General features: G+C 51.4%; 1 protein-coding gene across 2 annotated transcripts in view; it reads left to right on the top strand.

Annotated features, from left to right (window-relative positions):
- Positions 1 to 1,350: 1,350 nt before the first annotated feature.
- The window catches only part of LOC118856953 (collagen alpha-2(VI) chain-like), a 49,608-nt gene continuing 35,702 nt past the window's right edge, over positions 1,351 to 15,256 (top strand). The window contains exons 1-2 of one of the 2 annotated variants that reach the window (XM_036767524.1): positions 1,351 to 1,685; positions 9,973 to 10,122. In XM_036767524.1, the coding sequence (XP_036623419.1) occupies positions 10,005 to 10,122 (118 nt within the window). In that variant the 5' untranslated portion in view covers positions 1,351 to 1,685; positions 9,973 to 10,004. The remainder of the gene's footprint in view (positions 1,686 to 9,972; positions 10,123 to 15,256) is intronic. The other variant, XM_036767525.1, reaches the window with a different exon arrangement.

Genomic DNA, 15,256 nt, shown 5'->3' with positions numbered 1-15,256 from the left:
GAGGATTTTAGAGGCAACATTTGCAAAAAGCCCTACTTTTCATTGTGCCCCTACTGCTTGCTGGACTGTAGACAAGGGTTCACCTTGCCCACCCCTAGTCCTGGCTCTAGGAAAGGCACTGAACTGTCACACACTTTCTAGCCATACTTGAGCTACTGGGGATATTCTGAAAATCCAGCCAACTAGACAAACTACTCGTCTTCCCAGGAACCAAAGCTGTGGGATTGGGGAACGGTCACAAGACTGGGCTTTACTCTTCCAGGAGACAAAGGCAGGCTCCCCAGCCAACAACCAAAGGGGACTTGGGCAGCAGGGAGAGTGCAGGAAGAGGTTTCTAAAAAGGAACCCTAGGAGAGTCTTGTATCAGGCATCAAAGACAACCATCTAATGAGCAGCATTCACGAATCTACTCCTGGGACAGGAGTGAAAGCCACCAAGACAGAGTCAGCTCAGTGAAGGCTTCCATTCTAGCTCTGACCCTGAACAAGTCACTGGCCACCTCCAAGCCTCAGATTTCTCCTCAGGAACATTAAGGCCACCACATACCTCACTGAGTTGCTGTGAGCCCCAGGTCTTGTAAAACATAAGGGGCCACAAGAGTGGAAACTATTATCAGTGTTGTTGTAAAGATGGGTTGAGGGGGAAATTGAGGGAGGCCAGGCTCCTTCTATCTTTCCACCAGCCATCACCCCTATCAGGGCCACTTCCCACAACACCTTCCATGCCCAGCCCAAGTTCTGGCCAGCCAAGATTTCTCAGAGGGCTTTGCTGCCCACTGGGTTTCTTCAAATGAAATCCAAAATTACCTCTGTGTTTTCTGTTGGCTTATGGAAGAAGTGAAAGATGAGAGACAGAGGTAGATGTGGGGACAGAGACAGACAGACAGAGACAGGTGAGAGAAATTCTGCATGAAATTTTCTTCTTTTACATTGGGTCACTGGCCCAGGAAAAAGGAGGTAGGCCAAGGGTGGCAGCAGCCCAGGCATCTGCAGGGAGCTCAGTCTGTGGATGGCCAGCCTCCCAAGGAAGAATGGAGACAACCAAAGGGAAAAGGGAAACAGGAAGCACAGAGTTAACAGTTGAGGCAAGGTCCAGGACAAAGGCATTTCCGTATGTGAGAAGGGGCCCCTTTGAAGGGGAAAAAAAGTCTCTCTTTCCTCTGCTTTCAAAAAATTGCGTTAGAAGATTTAACCGAGATTTTCCAGCTGAACCCCACCCTTCCCCAGCCTCCTTTCTGGAGAAGGCAATGCACCCCTCCCCCGCCTCGGAGCAGGGAAGGTGGTAGCCTGGCCCCCTGCCCCAGGGCCGCCCAGCAGTATCGGTGGATCTACAGTGACACCCAGCGGCCCTTGTGGACCGAGGCTGCCCCAGACCCTGAAGTAGTGACACCCAAGGGGAAGGAGAGGAGGAGAATTATAAAGTAGGCAGGGACTTACTTGGGGGCGAGACAGCCGAGGCTAGCTCTCGCTGGGCAAGGCAGAAGCTTCGGCCACTCCCAACAGATTTTCTCTCCTCTTAAAAAAAGTCCATTTGGATTGCGAGAACAACTCGGAGGAAACGGATCCCAACTTTTTTCTGGAGAAGATGCTCGGGCCCTACTGAGTCCCAAAGCTCCACAAAGTTTCTTCTCCCCTGCCTGTCTGGGTGTCCCCCGCCCCAGGACCATCGGATGACCAGTTTCTCAGGTACGCTGCCCCGGGTCCTACGCAAACACACTTTCTGCGGGGGTTTGGCCCCCAAAAGAACAAGGAGCCATTTTCTTTTGTAAAAGAAGGTGATGGGGCAGAGGGGGCAGAGGAGAGAGCAAGGGCTGACTTGGAGGACGTTTGTGCATCCAACACATGCCCTGGGTTGCTCCGGGACGCTCCGCCAGCCTCCAGCTCTCCTGCCAGCCGGGCTCCCTGGATCAATTTCAGCATCCCCCCCGCCTTCTCCTGCCCCCCTCCCCCGGCCCTTTGGATCAGTTTCACACTCCCAGAGTTCGGAAAGTGACGAGCTGGGGCTCTGGGGAGAAAACCTTCGGGGATGGGAAGGGAAGAGAACGCGGAGAAGGGAGGGAGGTAGCCCTTCCGAGGCTGGGCTGAGGGCAGCCCCCTGACCCGCCTGAGGACGGAAGCCGCGGGGATTCCAGGCTTTTTTGCTGTCTTCGGGGGCGAGCCAGGCTGCCGAGAGTAGGGCAGACCCTGAGGTGCTTCCACTCCCACGCCGACTCCCTCCCCAGCTCCCAGCCCCCAGTCGCAGAAGTGGGGACAGTGAGGGACCCCTCCCGCCCTTTCTCTGCCCATGGTATCCCGGACGCCTCGGAGGGCATCCGATCTAGAGGCCTCATTTTAGAGAAGAGGAAAGTGAGGTCCAAGCCCCCTTTAGGTCCCTTCCAGGCAGTTAGCCCCTCATTACGCCGTCCTCTCCTCTTCTGGGCTCTGCCCCGAAACATAACACTCTATTAGAGCCCTGCAGGAGGCCCTCTGAGTGATAGTGTCCTGGGTGGGGACCCTCTCCCCGCCGTGGCCAGTGGTGGTGACAAGCTCTGAGCCTTTGCTGGGGGGGGGGGGGAGAGGGCGTGTGTGGAGTCTGGGCACAGGGCTAGGCGCTGGGGGATTACTTGCTGATCGGAGAACTCATCAGTAGGAGAGTTGTTCTTTTTTCTAATAACTGAAATAAAATCTCGTCAGAGGCCTTTTCCCTGGAGCTGATGTTTTCCTGACCAAACTTGAGCATGGGGACTCCTGGTATGGATAACGCTGCCTCACTCAGAATCGGGAAGACCCGAGCTTGTGTAGAGCCTGTGACACTAGCTGAGCAAGTTACTTAGCCTCAGTTTTTTCATTTGTAAAATGAGTTCGAGAATGCCTGTCGCCTCAAATGATTGTTGTAAAGTTCAAAAGAGATAACACAGAGAAAGCGTTTTTGCAAACTTTTAAGCGCAATAGAAATGTGATTATGATGGTCAGAGACCATCGTTAAAAGTCTTCACCTTTCGGGCTTCCTCCTGGTGGTGAGGCCAGTCAGCGGTGGGGGGGAAGGGGGAGAAGAAAAGGGCGGCAGAGCTTCTTTGCCCAACAATTGCTGGGAGCCGGCATTGGTACCCACGGAGACTTGTCTGCCTGATCGATTGTGCCTCTGCTTAAGGGAGTCACGATCCTAGATTTCAAAGTAGGACAGACCTTGGGGACTGCAGACCAGAAGAGGAATATGAAGCCCAGAGACAAGGCGCCTTAGGGCCCAAGGTGGTACAGACAGTAGATGACTGAGCTGAGCCAGGATTTGAACCCAGGTCCCCAGATTCCACATACCATATTGCCTTTCCACTGCTCCTGAGACTGCCCAGGACACTTTGTTCTCAGGACTGTGTGAATCCCCAGGCAGCTTTCTTCTCTCAGGAGGGAGTGCCCAAGGGACAGGGAATGGCTTGGAAGTGAGGCCCTCTCCTCTTTCTCCCTGGCTGTGCCCCTTTTCTCCTGCTCTCAGGATATTTGTGCTCAGCGAGACACCTGGAGGGGACTCTTCTTAGGCACCAAAAAGGATCACGAGGGCTGAGCAAAGCCAGGGACTGAGCTGGGTGAGCTGAGCAATCCATCGCTCAGCCAGCATTCACTAAGCACCTACTATGTGCTGGGCCTCAGGGCCTCATTTAGATGGGAAGGCCACCTCACCCCACCTGGCCATTCTATGGAGGCAGAAACTGAGGCCTAGAGCAAGGAAGTGACTTCAGAAGGTGACACGACTAGCGAGTGGCTTATCCAGGATTTGAACTCAGGATCTGGACTCCAAAACCAACACTGACTTGTGTTCTTTCTTTGCCTAGACAGAAGGGTACATGCACGTACAAGTGTGAGCTTAGTCAGTGGACAGAGTGCTGGACTTTGAGGAAGGAAAACCTCAGTATAAATGTGGTTAACTGTGTAATGGGCAGTTCAGTGCCTGAGCTGTTTGACCCTCAGACCCTCTGGAGGGGCCTTCTACAGAACTTGGTACCTGCTTGGTGGCCCTGGGGTTAAAAGCGCCAGGGAAGCCCAGTATTTTGCCCATGTCTGCATCCACACGGGTGGAATCTCTCAGGCCTCCAAGAATTCCAGCAACTTTGCTGACTTGAGTGAAACGCAAATATGCTCCATCTCCAGGCGCGACTCACTTTGAAAAGTGCGGGTGGGCTTTGCTGAAAGTGCTGCGGCTGTGACCGGGGCCCCAAGGGGATGGGGAGGAGCTCCCTGCGTTAGGGCGGGATTCCAGCCCAAAGGCCCTCAGCAGCACGAGCTTGGGGCTTGGGGAGAGCAAGGTCACCCCGCCAACGCGGGATGAGCTAAGCGCCCCCACTCTGGAAAAGAGAGAGGGCACAGGAGACCTTGGCTAAGAGCGAGGAAGCATTAAAATTTGGGACACTGAGGCAGGAGAGTCCTCAGACGTTTAAGTTGGGGAGGGAGAGGGGTCAGGTCCGGAACTGAGGATGTGCAGTCACAACTTAAGCGGGAGGGGGCCGATAATGAATAAAGAGCACACGAACACGCGCGTGCGTACGTGTGCACACACTCACGTGCAGCTCATTCCCTTCCTCCCATGAGCAGCCTGCCAGCTTGGAAGCCATGTAAGCATCAGAAATGCCATGTAAACCCGTGGCCAGTCTGGCCTCTGGCGTTGAACTGCTGCCCTGTGGCCAGGCTGGGGGCATCCCTACGCTCTCCAGCCAGGGGCAATGCTTCCACGTGCCTGAGCCGCCTTTCCACCTGCCAGGGTGAGCGGAGAGGGAGGGGATGAGAAAGGCAGAGACTTAGCTCGCGGGTGGGGCAGGATTTGAATGTCTCACCTGGACAACTGCAAGCCGAATGATCCCCAAGGGGAGAATCGGTACCAATCAGGACAGTGCTACTGGGAGTGGCTTTGGGAAAGCCGTCCTGCCCTGACTGCCCACCAATTAGCCATTCAACAAGCCTGTCTTAAGTGGGTAGGAGGAGGGAGGAGGAGGTCTTTCAGGGGTAGACATCCTTCTGCGCCGCCTTCCAGCGGCTGCTCTGAAAGTGGTCTTGGAGTTAAACCAGCACTGGCAGCCTGGCGGGAAATGATAGATGCAGAGAGTGGGGTGCTCCCTTCAAGTCTTAGCACCCAGATCCCCCTAGAGGATGGTTAGCACCTTGTTCCATTTTCCAGACTATGTGCATTTACTTTGTACCTTTGTGTCCCCACACCTAAGGAAAGCACAGTCTGCTGCCTAAGAAGGAGATTTTATTTTTGTCGTATCTCCACGGTGGCCGGCCAATAATAGCGTGAGAATTTGAATTGGACTGGATTGGATTAAACTGGAGTTTCTAGGTTTTCTTCTAGTCCAGCCCCTACCTGAACAACAACCACAACAACAAAAATTCTCCTACCATATCCACAATTTCTTCCCATCAACTCTATCATCCAGACGCTACTTAAGACTTCCAGTAATGGAAGCGCACCGAGTTGTGAGGCAGCCCCTCCCGCTTCTGGACAGATCTCACAGTTAGGAAGCTTTCAGATTCTTTTAACATCAGAGATGGAAAAGCCATTACTGAACATCTGGCACCTCGAGTCCAAAGATAACACGTGTGGCAGGGTCCAACACAGAAGCATCTCAGGATGTGAGAAGCTAAGTGGCTGATAAGGAACAGGGATACAGGTGTTCTGACCTCCAGTCCAGAGCATTTCCCAGTACCTCCCACCCCCTTGTATAGAGCTGAAACTTGGTGTATCTCTTCTGCTCTTCTACTAGATCTACACCCTAAGGCCAAGCAGAGAGTTGGAAGGGGTCAGGTAAAAGTGGAGCCCCAGGACAAAGCTGGGGAGCTAGCCATCACCAAGCAGCCAATGAACAAACCCAAACACAGATGGAGTTGCAGGATGGGAGAAAGCCTGGACAGGAGGCAGGATGGGTTGGAAGGGAAAGGGAGTAGAGGCCAATGTAGGGAGCCAGGCCTGACCAGAGGGGGACCTGAGCTAGCTGGTCCTGGCTAGGAATGGGGAGGAAGCAGCCCATGGTGCTCTAGAATTCTCTCTCTCTCTTGATCTTCTCCTTCACACCTATGGTTTCACCTACAAACTCTATGCTGGTGAGTCTCAAGTCTTTAGTCCAGCCATCTTCTCTTCTAAGCTCCAACTGCCACACAAGGCACATCAGAAACTTGCTCCATCATTGCCCCCCCATCCTGCCCTCCCGTTATCTATCTGCAGCTCCACCCTTCACCCCCCACCCTTCCATCTGTAATCTTTGCCCCTTCTGCCTCCCTCAGCTTCCTTAGCAATCTGTACTCAGCTACTTGGGATTTCATTTCTGAAACATCTCCCAGATCCTCCCTCTCCTCTCTGTCCCTGCTGCCTCTCCCAGCAGCCTAACTCATCTCCACCCACCTGGCTTAGTGTTAACAGCCTCCTCTGCTCTTCCCACCTCCTACAATTCCCCATTCATACTACTACCAGAATGACCTTTTTTTTTCTCCTCTCAACTCTTTTTCTCTCAGCTAACAAGAAAATTGAGGACATTGTCTTTCTTTTACTTTGGGGGATGACCTCCTCTGACCACCTCCTTTACCAGTTACTAGGCTCTCCGTTTCTCTCCACCTTCTCCTACAATTCCCATGGAGACACATATTGGTGAAGAAAACCACATTCCCCACCCAAATCTCAAACATATGAGGCAAAGTCTCATATCTTCTGACTAGTTAGGGCTATGACCAGTCAAGTGACTGGTCTGAGATAGATGGTCATTAAAAAAAACCCTAAACACAATTTAGCTTACTCCATTCAGTTCCAGCACCATCACCAAGTATGTGCAGAATGACCTTTCTTACACACAGCTCTGACCTCTCACTCCTACCCAAAATCCACAGTGACTCCCTAGCACCTGCTGAGTTCAATCCAACTTCATTTGCTTGTCATCGAAGGCCCCCCGACCACCTGAGCCACCCTATCTTTTTCATCTGTCTAACACTCTGTCCAGACAAACAGGATTCTTTCGCCACACTTTTCGGGCAGCATGCGCCAAATTCTCCTGCCTCCCCACCTTGTACCTAAAATATCTTCCCTCCTTCTCTTTGCAGGGCCTCTTGAGGGCCCACCCACTCTTTAAAAGAATAAGGAGAGGGACTGATATTTCCCTGGTGTAAGAAACTCCCAGATGAATAAAGTTCCTCTGCCAATGAAGGTTGGCACCAGCTCTGCAGCCATAGGCTGAGGACTTGCCTGGAGCACTCACTGTCCGAGGGGTGCCTTTAACTGGGAGCTTCCTGAGTCCAAGGCCAGCTCTCTGTCCACTAGGCAACACTGTCTCTAAGCCTATCTCAATCAGAGCCCCCTTCTCTGTGCCATACCTGCAGAGCACATCACAATGACTCGGGTGCTGGGGAGTTGTATGCGCTGATGCTTCACTCTCCTATGAGACTGTGAGCTCCTTGAGGCCAGGGAGAAGGATTGTGCTTGGTGAACCAAAGAAGATTCAGGATTGGTCAATCAAAAAGTATTGATGAAACATCTATTTTGTACCTGGCACTGTGCTTGGCACTGGGGGTACAAGTACAAAGGACACAATGATCCCTCCTCATGAGGAAGAGAAAAGAATATATGAAATTTTATACAGCATAAATATAAACTGATAAATACATGCAAACTCAATAAATCCAAGGTCATAGAGGGGAGTGGTGAGGGAGGCAATGCCCAGCAGTGGAGGAGACAGGGAAGAGCTTCCTGCAGAAGATGGGCCCTGAGCTGTGCCTTAAAGGAAGAGAGCGTTCTGTGAGGCTGAGGCAAGGAGGGGGCACTCCTGACACGGGAGATGGCCAAGGCCAAAGAATGGAAATTGGAGACAGAGTGTTAAGTGTGAGGAGCACAGAGAAGCCCAGGGAAGGGGCTGGATACTGGAGGGCAGGAGGAATGATGGCCAGGGAGGCCAGAGAGATCAGCGGGGGCCAGCTTGGGAAGGGCTTTGAAACTTAAACAAGAGAGTTTATATTTGACTCTGGAGGCAACAGAAAGCCACTGGCATAGACTGGACTCCCATGGTCTGATCTGGACGGTAGGATGGATGGGGGTGGGGAGAGACTGGGGGCAGGGACACCTGTGAGGCCATGGGGGCAATAATGGGGGAGGGAAGTGGTGGGAGGGTGAGTGGAGAAAAGGGGCAAAGTGAAGCCACGTCTTCAGGTAGAAGAAGCAGCCACAGGTGAGGGAGAGGGAAGAGTCTGGGAAATCACTGAGATTAATGGCCACTGGGGGACTACAAATGCTGCCTGCAATGGAAGTGTGGATGTTGGAGAGTGGGCCTTGAGGAAGAGAGGAGAGCCATTTGGGATCTGCTGCGTTCAAGGGGGCTAAGAGCCATCCAGTCTGGAAAGTCTAATAGACCACTGGTGATGCAAGACGCCCTGGGTGGGGACAGGCTTGATTAACACACCTGGGACTATCTGCATAAAGGTGATAGTTAAACCCAGGAGAATGGATTAGGTCACAGACTGACAAAGAGCCAGAGACAGAGACAGAGAGAGGACAGAGGGAGAAGAGGACCCAGAAGAGAATCGTGCAGAACACCCACACTTAGGAGGCATGTGCATATAGATCGGAGGTGTCAGAAGAGTCACATGACCCTGTAGCACCCCCACGCTTAGCCTGAGCCATATTAAGACATAATTAGAAAATATTTAACAAAATGAACAATAAAATATAGGTAATATTCATATCTGATGTCCTCAGTAAATATGCGGCCTCCAGGGATCCTTATGTATGGCTTCATGAGGCCCAGTTCTACTTGAATGTGATCCCCTGCTATGGATGCTGACTTAGCAAAGGAAGTTGAGAAGGCCTGACCAGGCAGGAGGCAAGCCAGGAAAGAGTAAGGGCTCAAAAACCCAGGGAAGTACAAGGATCTGAGAGGAGAGGGAGTCCCCAACCTGCCATGGTCATGTCCAAGGCTGCCGAGAGCCCGAGGCTGAAGACTGAGAAAGGACCATCAGATGTGGCGATTAAGAGATCGCTAGTGCCTTTGGAGAGAGCCCTTTGGGGTGGGTTAGGATCATACTTCGCACTGGCTGATGCAGAGAACAGAATGACTAAGACAGACACCAGGACTGTCCTCAAGGACCAGAAGCTCTCCGTCCATGATTCCCACCTTACAAATGAGGAAACTGAGGCTTCAGATGGGAAGTAATCCACCCAAGGACATGTAGCTGGTAAAGGACAGAACCATGGCTTGAAGCCAGGTCTCCTGAGTCCCCCAGGCTCCTCTCAGTGAAGACAACCTGGAGGAGGTCTAAGGGGTCCAGAGTCTGTCCTTCTCATTTCCCGGCTATGTGACCTTGGGCATGCCCCTTCCCCTAAGTGGACCTTGAAGTGTGGGGAAGCCTTTCGATTTTGATGTAAGGATACTCATAAGCAAAGGTGCAGAGGTGGGACTGAGTGAGGCTGACAGGGGTCTTCGAGTCCACATAGGAAGGGGGTGTGTGTCCACCTTTGGCCTTGAGAGGATTTGAAATGAGATCCTAGGGAGAACAAAGGTTTCAAACAGCCTTTGCCTGAACAAAGTTACAGAGACGGAAGTTATGCATCTGGTAGGTCTCCTGTCTTCACTTCCCCAGCCCCTGAGCTGCAAGGCCAGACTGAGCTGCCCCTAGCAGGCCTAGGGCAGTGTGAGCCAGGGCACTTGGCTGCTCCTGGAGCCCCTTCTGCGCAGCTGTGAGGACATTTTCCCCTCTTCCACTCCTTCTCTCTCTCCATCCCTTTCCTTCTTCCTCCCCGATTGACTCTGACTGATTCTGCTGATGGACTTCCTCCCTCCCCACCCACCTGGCTACTCCCAAGTGGAAGACTCCATAGTCAGAGTGACCATGAGGGGACTCAAAGGCCAAAGGGCCAGCAGCCAGAGGGAGGAGGAAGAGAGGTGAGCCAAGCACCCCTAAAGGGTCCAGACCAGTCCTCTCAGGAATTAATAGAAACCAGGGCTGCCCTGACCTTCTTTTTCTTTTTTCTCAGGAGGAAAATCCCCTTGAAGTGGAGCCTCAAAGATGTTCCAAAAGCTATTTCCCACACTCCTGGTCTGGGGCCTCCTGGGATCCCTTCATGCTCAACAGCAAGAAGCATTCCTCGAAGGCAGCACCACGGAGAGAGCCAGCAACTGCCCAGGTACTAGTGTGGCAGAAACACTGCCCAGGCCCAAGGGTCCCTGACCCTGGCCCCTTTCTGCCCAGCTACTGTCCCTTCCAGTCTCCTGCTCATTCTCCCCACCCCTAACCAAAACCATAGAAAGTCCTAACTGACACAAGAAGTAACTGACCTGTAAAAGACCTCAGCCCTCATTTTAAAGAGGTGTAAACCAAGGCATGAGGTGACTTGCCCAAGGTCCCACAGCTAGTGAGCAGCAGAGCCAGGACTCCAATCCGCATTTTCTGGTGCTAAGCACAAGGCTCTTTCTAGCAGTTGTAGGAATACTAACTAGTTCTTCTGCCTGGCAATCCTCCATCATGCAGGACCAGGGACACAAGCAACAACGCCACCATGGTGCTGAGTGAGGTCGTTTTCTGTCTTTCCCTCCTCTCTTCTCCTACTTTTTCTCTCTTTCACTATTGTATCCTCCAAGTTCTTCCTCCTCCTCCTCCTCCTCTTCCTCTTCTTTCTCTCCTCCTCCTCTCCTCCTCCCCCTCCCCCTCCCCCTCCCCCTCCCCTCCCCCTCCCCCTCCCCCTCCTCCTCCTTCTTCTTCTTCTTCTTCTTCTTCTTCTTCTTCTTCTTCTTCTTCTTCTTCTTCTTCTTCTTCTTCTTCTTCTTCTTCTTCTTCTTCTTTCTCCCATTGATATTATCATAGTCATGAATGTAGACTTTGGAATGGCAGGAATCTGAGGATTTTCCATCTAGATCCAGAAGGAACCTCAGGTGTCTTCCATCCCAAACCCATCATTTCTCCCATGAAGAAACTGAAGCTCATCTGGGCTCAAGTATGTAAGCCAAGGTCACATAAGCAGTAAGTAGAAGAGCCAGGATTCCAATCCAGTCCTGGGCTTCTAAGGTCAGGGCTCTTTCTATGACTGCTCCATGAGAGAAAGACCATGAAGTGCCTGGTGCCTTTGGCCAAGGATGTCAATGAAAGCATTTGACTTTATAGCAAACATATCAAAGGTTAAGCCCAGGCACTCCAAGACCCTGCAACCCTGCAGCCAAATAGAGAACTCACAGTTAGTCAGGCATCAGAAAACCAATTCCCTCTGAAGCAAACTGAATGATCTGTTATGATTGCAAAACCAGATCTGAGCAGTCTACAACAATATTTTCCACCATTGCTCTTGCCAGCTTCCCCTGTGCCCGCCTTCATGGTTGTCACCAAATATCAAGGGATACAGTGATTTGGTTTGAATACGAGAGATGAAAGGGGTGTCAGATGACACATAGCCCAGTCCTACCTTGCCAAGGATCTCCACTCTACCACACCCAACAAGTGGCCATACTGCCTTTGCTCAAAGAACTCCATGGCAGAGATCCCTCTCAAGTTGTGATGTCTCCACATCTCATTGCTTTGTAAGGTGGTCCCAAGTACTACAACTATCTTCATAGTGGCCCATCTGCTTATTCTCATTATGAGACCCACAAGGGCAGGTGATCAGGCTTCCCATAATAAGATGTGTCTTGTTGCCCTAAAGAGCATTCTTCAAAGGCAGCACCATGGACAGAGCCAGCAACTGCCCAGGTACTAGCATAGAAACGCTGCCAAGGCCCAAGGGCCCCTGAGCCCGGCCCCTTTCTGCTTAAAGAGAACAACTCTGCCAGGTTCTTTGGTGACCTCCATGAGCATGGACCTTCCTTCCATCCAACCCTAATATCTTCAGACTTCATTTATAGCAAGAATGTCAACATGTGCATACCTCAGGTGCCCCAGCCACATTTCTAGATCATCAGCCACTGGACAAAGATCACACATTCGTTGGAGCAACACTTCAGTAGATGGATGCTCACAGACAATCTCAGTGCAATGCCATGGTTTTCCCCTGATCTTCTGTCAGCCTGTCATGATAGCTACAATGACTAGAGGATGCTGACCAGGCCTGAGGTCACTTGGGCTTTTATCTATTTCGTGGGTTCCTAAGAATCCATCTCCTGCTTGCGGTGAAGAGCTTCTCTGCATCTAGCGAGGCCAATCTCAGACAATAGACACAGTTCATCCCCGGGACCTGACTCAGAGCATTTCTGGCTTGGCAGGACGTTCTAAATCCTGCCCTTGGTTGGGCATCTAGAAAACCCAATCAGGCATCCAAGGACTCTGTGGCATGAACACCTTCTTTAAGAAAATACTTGGAAGGTCAGAAGAGCCCAGAAAATGACTCAGCCAATGAGCCTCCGATCTCCTTGCCAAGCAGGAGCACCTCGCAGCCCAGGGCAGTACTGCCTAGGTGGGGAGGGAGGGCACAAATGTATTCGTAAAGCATTAAGGAGGAAGACAATAGTAATAATAGCTAACATTTTAAAAGCACCTACTATGTGCTAAGCTCTTCACCACTATTATCTCATTTGAAGTTCACAACAACCCTGGGAGGCATATGCTGTTATTATCCCAATTTTATGGAGAGGGAAACTGAGGCAAACTGATATTAAGTGACTTGCCCAGAGTCGTATGGCTAGTCTACATGTCTGAGGTCAAATTTGAACTCAGGTCTTCCTGATTCCAGGCCCAGGGCTTTATACCCACTGAGCCACCTCACTGCTAGGAAGACAGAAGTACATGTGAGTGTTCATGACAGTAATCCAAAGACTCAGAACAAGGCAAATGGCCACACTCAAAGAGCAGTCATTAATGATTCCACACCACCTTAGATGGAGGCGGGGTGTACCCGAGCCACCTGGTACGGGCCCTGTTATACAGTCATTTCAGCCCTGTCTGACCCTTTGTGACCCCATTTGGGGCTTTCTTGGCAGAGATACTGCAGTGGTCTGCCATTTCCTTCTCTAGCTCACTTTAACAGATGAGGAAACTGAGGCAGACAGAGTTAAGTGGCTGCCCAGGGTCACACAGCTAGTAAGTGTCTGAGGCTGGATTTGAACTCAGGGAGGAATCTTCCTGACTCCAGGTCCAGTGCTCGGTGCACTGTGGTGCTACCCTTGCACAATCCCACGGTTGTTAGATGGTCAGCGTAAGCCCTTAGACCTTGGAGATCAGCAAACGCTAAAAATCGGGGCTTGAGTTATCGTTGGTTAACTGTCCACACTTAGGAAAGTGACAGAGAGAATGTTGATGATGCAAGTTAAACTGTGCTTTTTTTGAGCGCCAATTGTTAACCATTTACCAGCACATGACTGGGGAGTGCCCCAGGGAGCTGTCCTTAGCTTTATGTCCTTATGATCATCCTGTGTGTTTCTCGGTGACTTAGACAACGAGATAGATGGGATGATGCTCAGATTTCCAGGTGGACATCCAGCTAGGAAAGCTGACCTGAGGGAGGAGGGATGGTGGCATCAGGACCCAAAAAGAGATTAACCATTAGCCGCCTTGGGTCAGATCTGAGAAGGTGAAACTTAATTTGGACAAATCAACTTCACACAATGGGGGAGGTGTCCTAGACTGCCAGGATCTGGAAAAGATCCTGGGATTTTAGCAGATGGCCAGCTTGGTACAACCCACAGTGGGAAGTGCCACCTGGGGCCACCTTCAGAGAGGGATGGCGCACAGGGTCCCCTGGGGCTCTGCCCTGGAGCATCAAATCAGTTCCAGAAGCTCCATTTTTGGAAGGCTTAGAGCAAGCCCAGAGAAAGGTGAAGCAATCAGTCATAAGCACTTATTAAGCACCCACTGTATAAAGATGATCTCAATAGATGTGAAAGTATTGGATTGCTGTAATGTAGAGTGCAGTCTTCAAACATTTGAAGGGCCATCCTTGTGCCAAAGAGAGATCCCACTGGTTCTGGTTGGCCCTGAGGGCAGAACTCCAAGCGATGGAGGGAAGACTCAATAACACAAACTGGGTCTTGGTGTAAAGACCTTCCTAACAATGAGAGCTCCCCAAAGGAGAAGGGGTTGCTTCTGCAGGTCCTGGCTGCCCTCTCACTGGCACTCTTCAGACAAGGGCAGGGCCAACACCAGAGAGGGATGGGGAACCAGGGGAGGTCCCACCCAGTCTTGGCATTCAGCAATTCTGTGATTAAAAGGAACATCGCCTCACAAAACAGTGGAAAACTGTGGCCAGTCACAAAGCTATAGAAATCTTGGTGGGAGAGCCCAAGAAGCGAGACGCTGCCAAGGTCAATCATGGGGACAAGAAAAGAAGGTAGAATGGATGGATCTTCATTGCGAGCCAGCCAGTGTCACAATCAGGGACAGCTGCAGGGCTCTGGGCAAAGGTCATCGTTCCAAAGCCAGAGCCCTATACACAGTACCACAAGACCTCTCACACAAGGGGGCAAGGAGTCAGGTCTGAGAGAATGGAGAAGAGCCCAGCTGACATCCTTACCCACAAACAAGAAACCTCCAGACCCACAGATTCCTGTACTCCAGCTCTTACTTTTCAATGAAGGAGGACTGGCTGGGCACCCATTGAGGGCATCCTTCACCAAGGTACGAAGAGAGAATGGGCAGGCTTTTACGGACAATTCTGTCCAAGAGGCCACTTCTTCACCATCACCAAGCACAGTGCCAGGCACACACTGCCAGAGGCACTTTATAAATGCTTGTTGGCTGACAGAAAAGAAAGTGGCGTGACCCCGGCTCTCAAGGATTTTATAATGTTACCAGAGAGGGAGGAGAAGTTCAATTCCATAATTCAGTTCCATAAACAGATATTAAGTTCCAGGCACTGCGCTAAGTGCCAGGGATACAAATAAGAAAAAGAAAGCCAGTTCCTGCCCTCAAGAAGCTTACAATCCAATCAGGGAAGACAACACCGAACAGGAAGCTGTAAAGGGGAGGGGGTCACCAGACCGGCGGTGGGGGGAGCGTCATGTTCCATGGAGTCAGAACCAAGCGGAGCTATGGTGGAAGACTGAGAGCCCTCCTTAATGCTCAGCCCTCCAGCCCTTCAATCACAGGGGAGAGGCCACTGAGAGGGCAGTAAGAAGGTGCTGAGTGTACAAACCTGAGTCAACCTGAATGGTGATGAGACGTCAGGAGAGGAGACATGAACAAGAGATGCTGGGAAAGTATGAATGATTGGAGGGGACAACAGATGGGATATGCAGAGTGAGTACAAGCGAGGAGTCCAGGACGACACCGAGATTCTCAGCCTGGCCTACGAGGGAGTGCTAGTGCCTTGACAGTAGTAGAGATGTTTAGAAGGTGGGGAA

The sequence above is a fragment of the Trichosurus vulpecula genome, chromosome 7 (genome assembly GCF_011100635.1).
Source record: "Trichosurus vulpecula isolate mTriVul1 chromosome 7, mTriVul1.pri, whole genome shotgun sequence".
Lineage (NCBI taxonomy): Eukaryota > Metazoa > Chordata > Mammalia > Diprotodontia > Phalangeridae > Trichosurus > Trichosurus vulpecula.
This window is presented reverse-complemented; position numbering and strand designations above follow the sequence as displayed.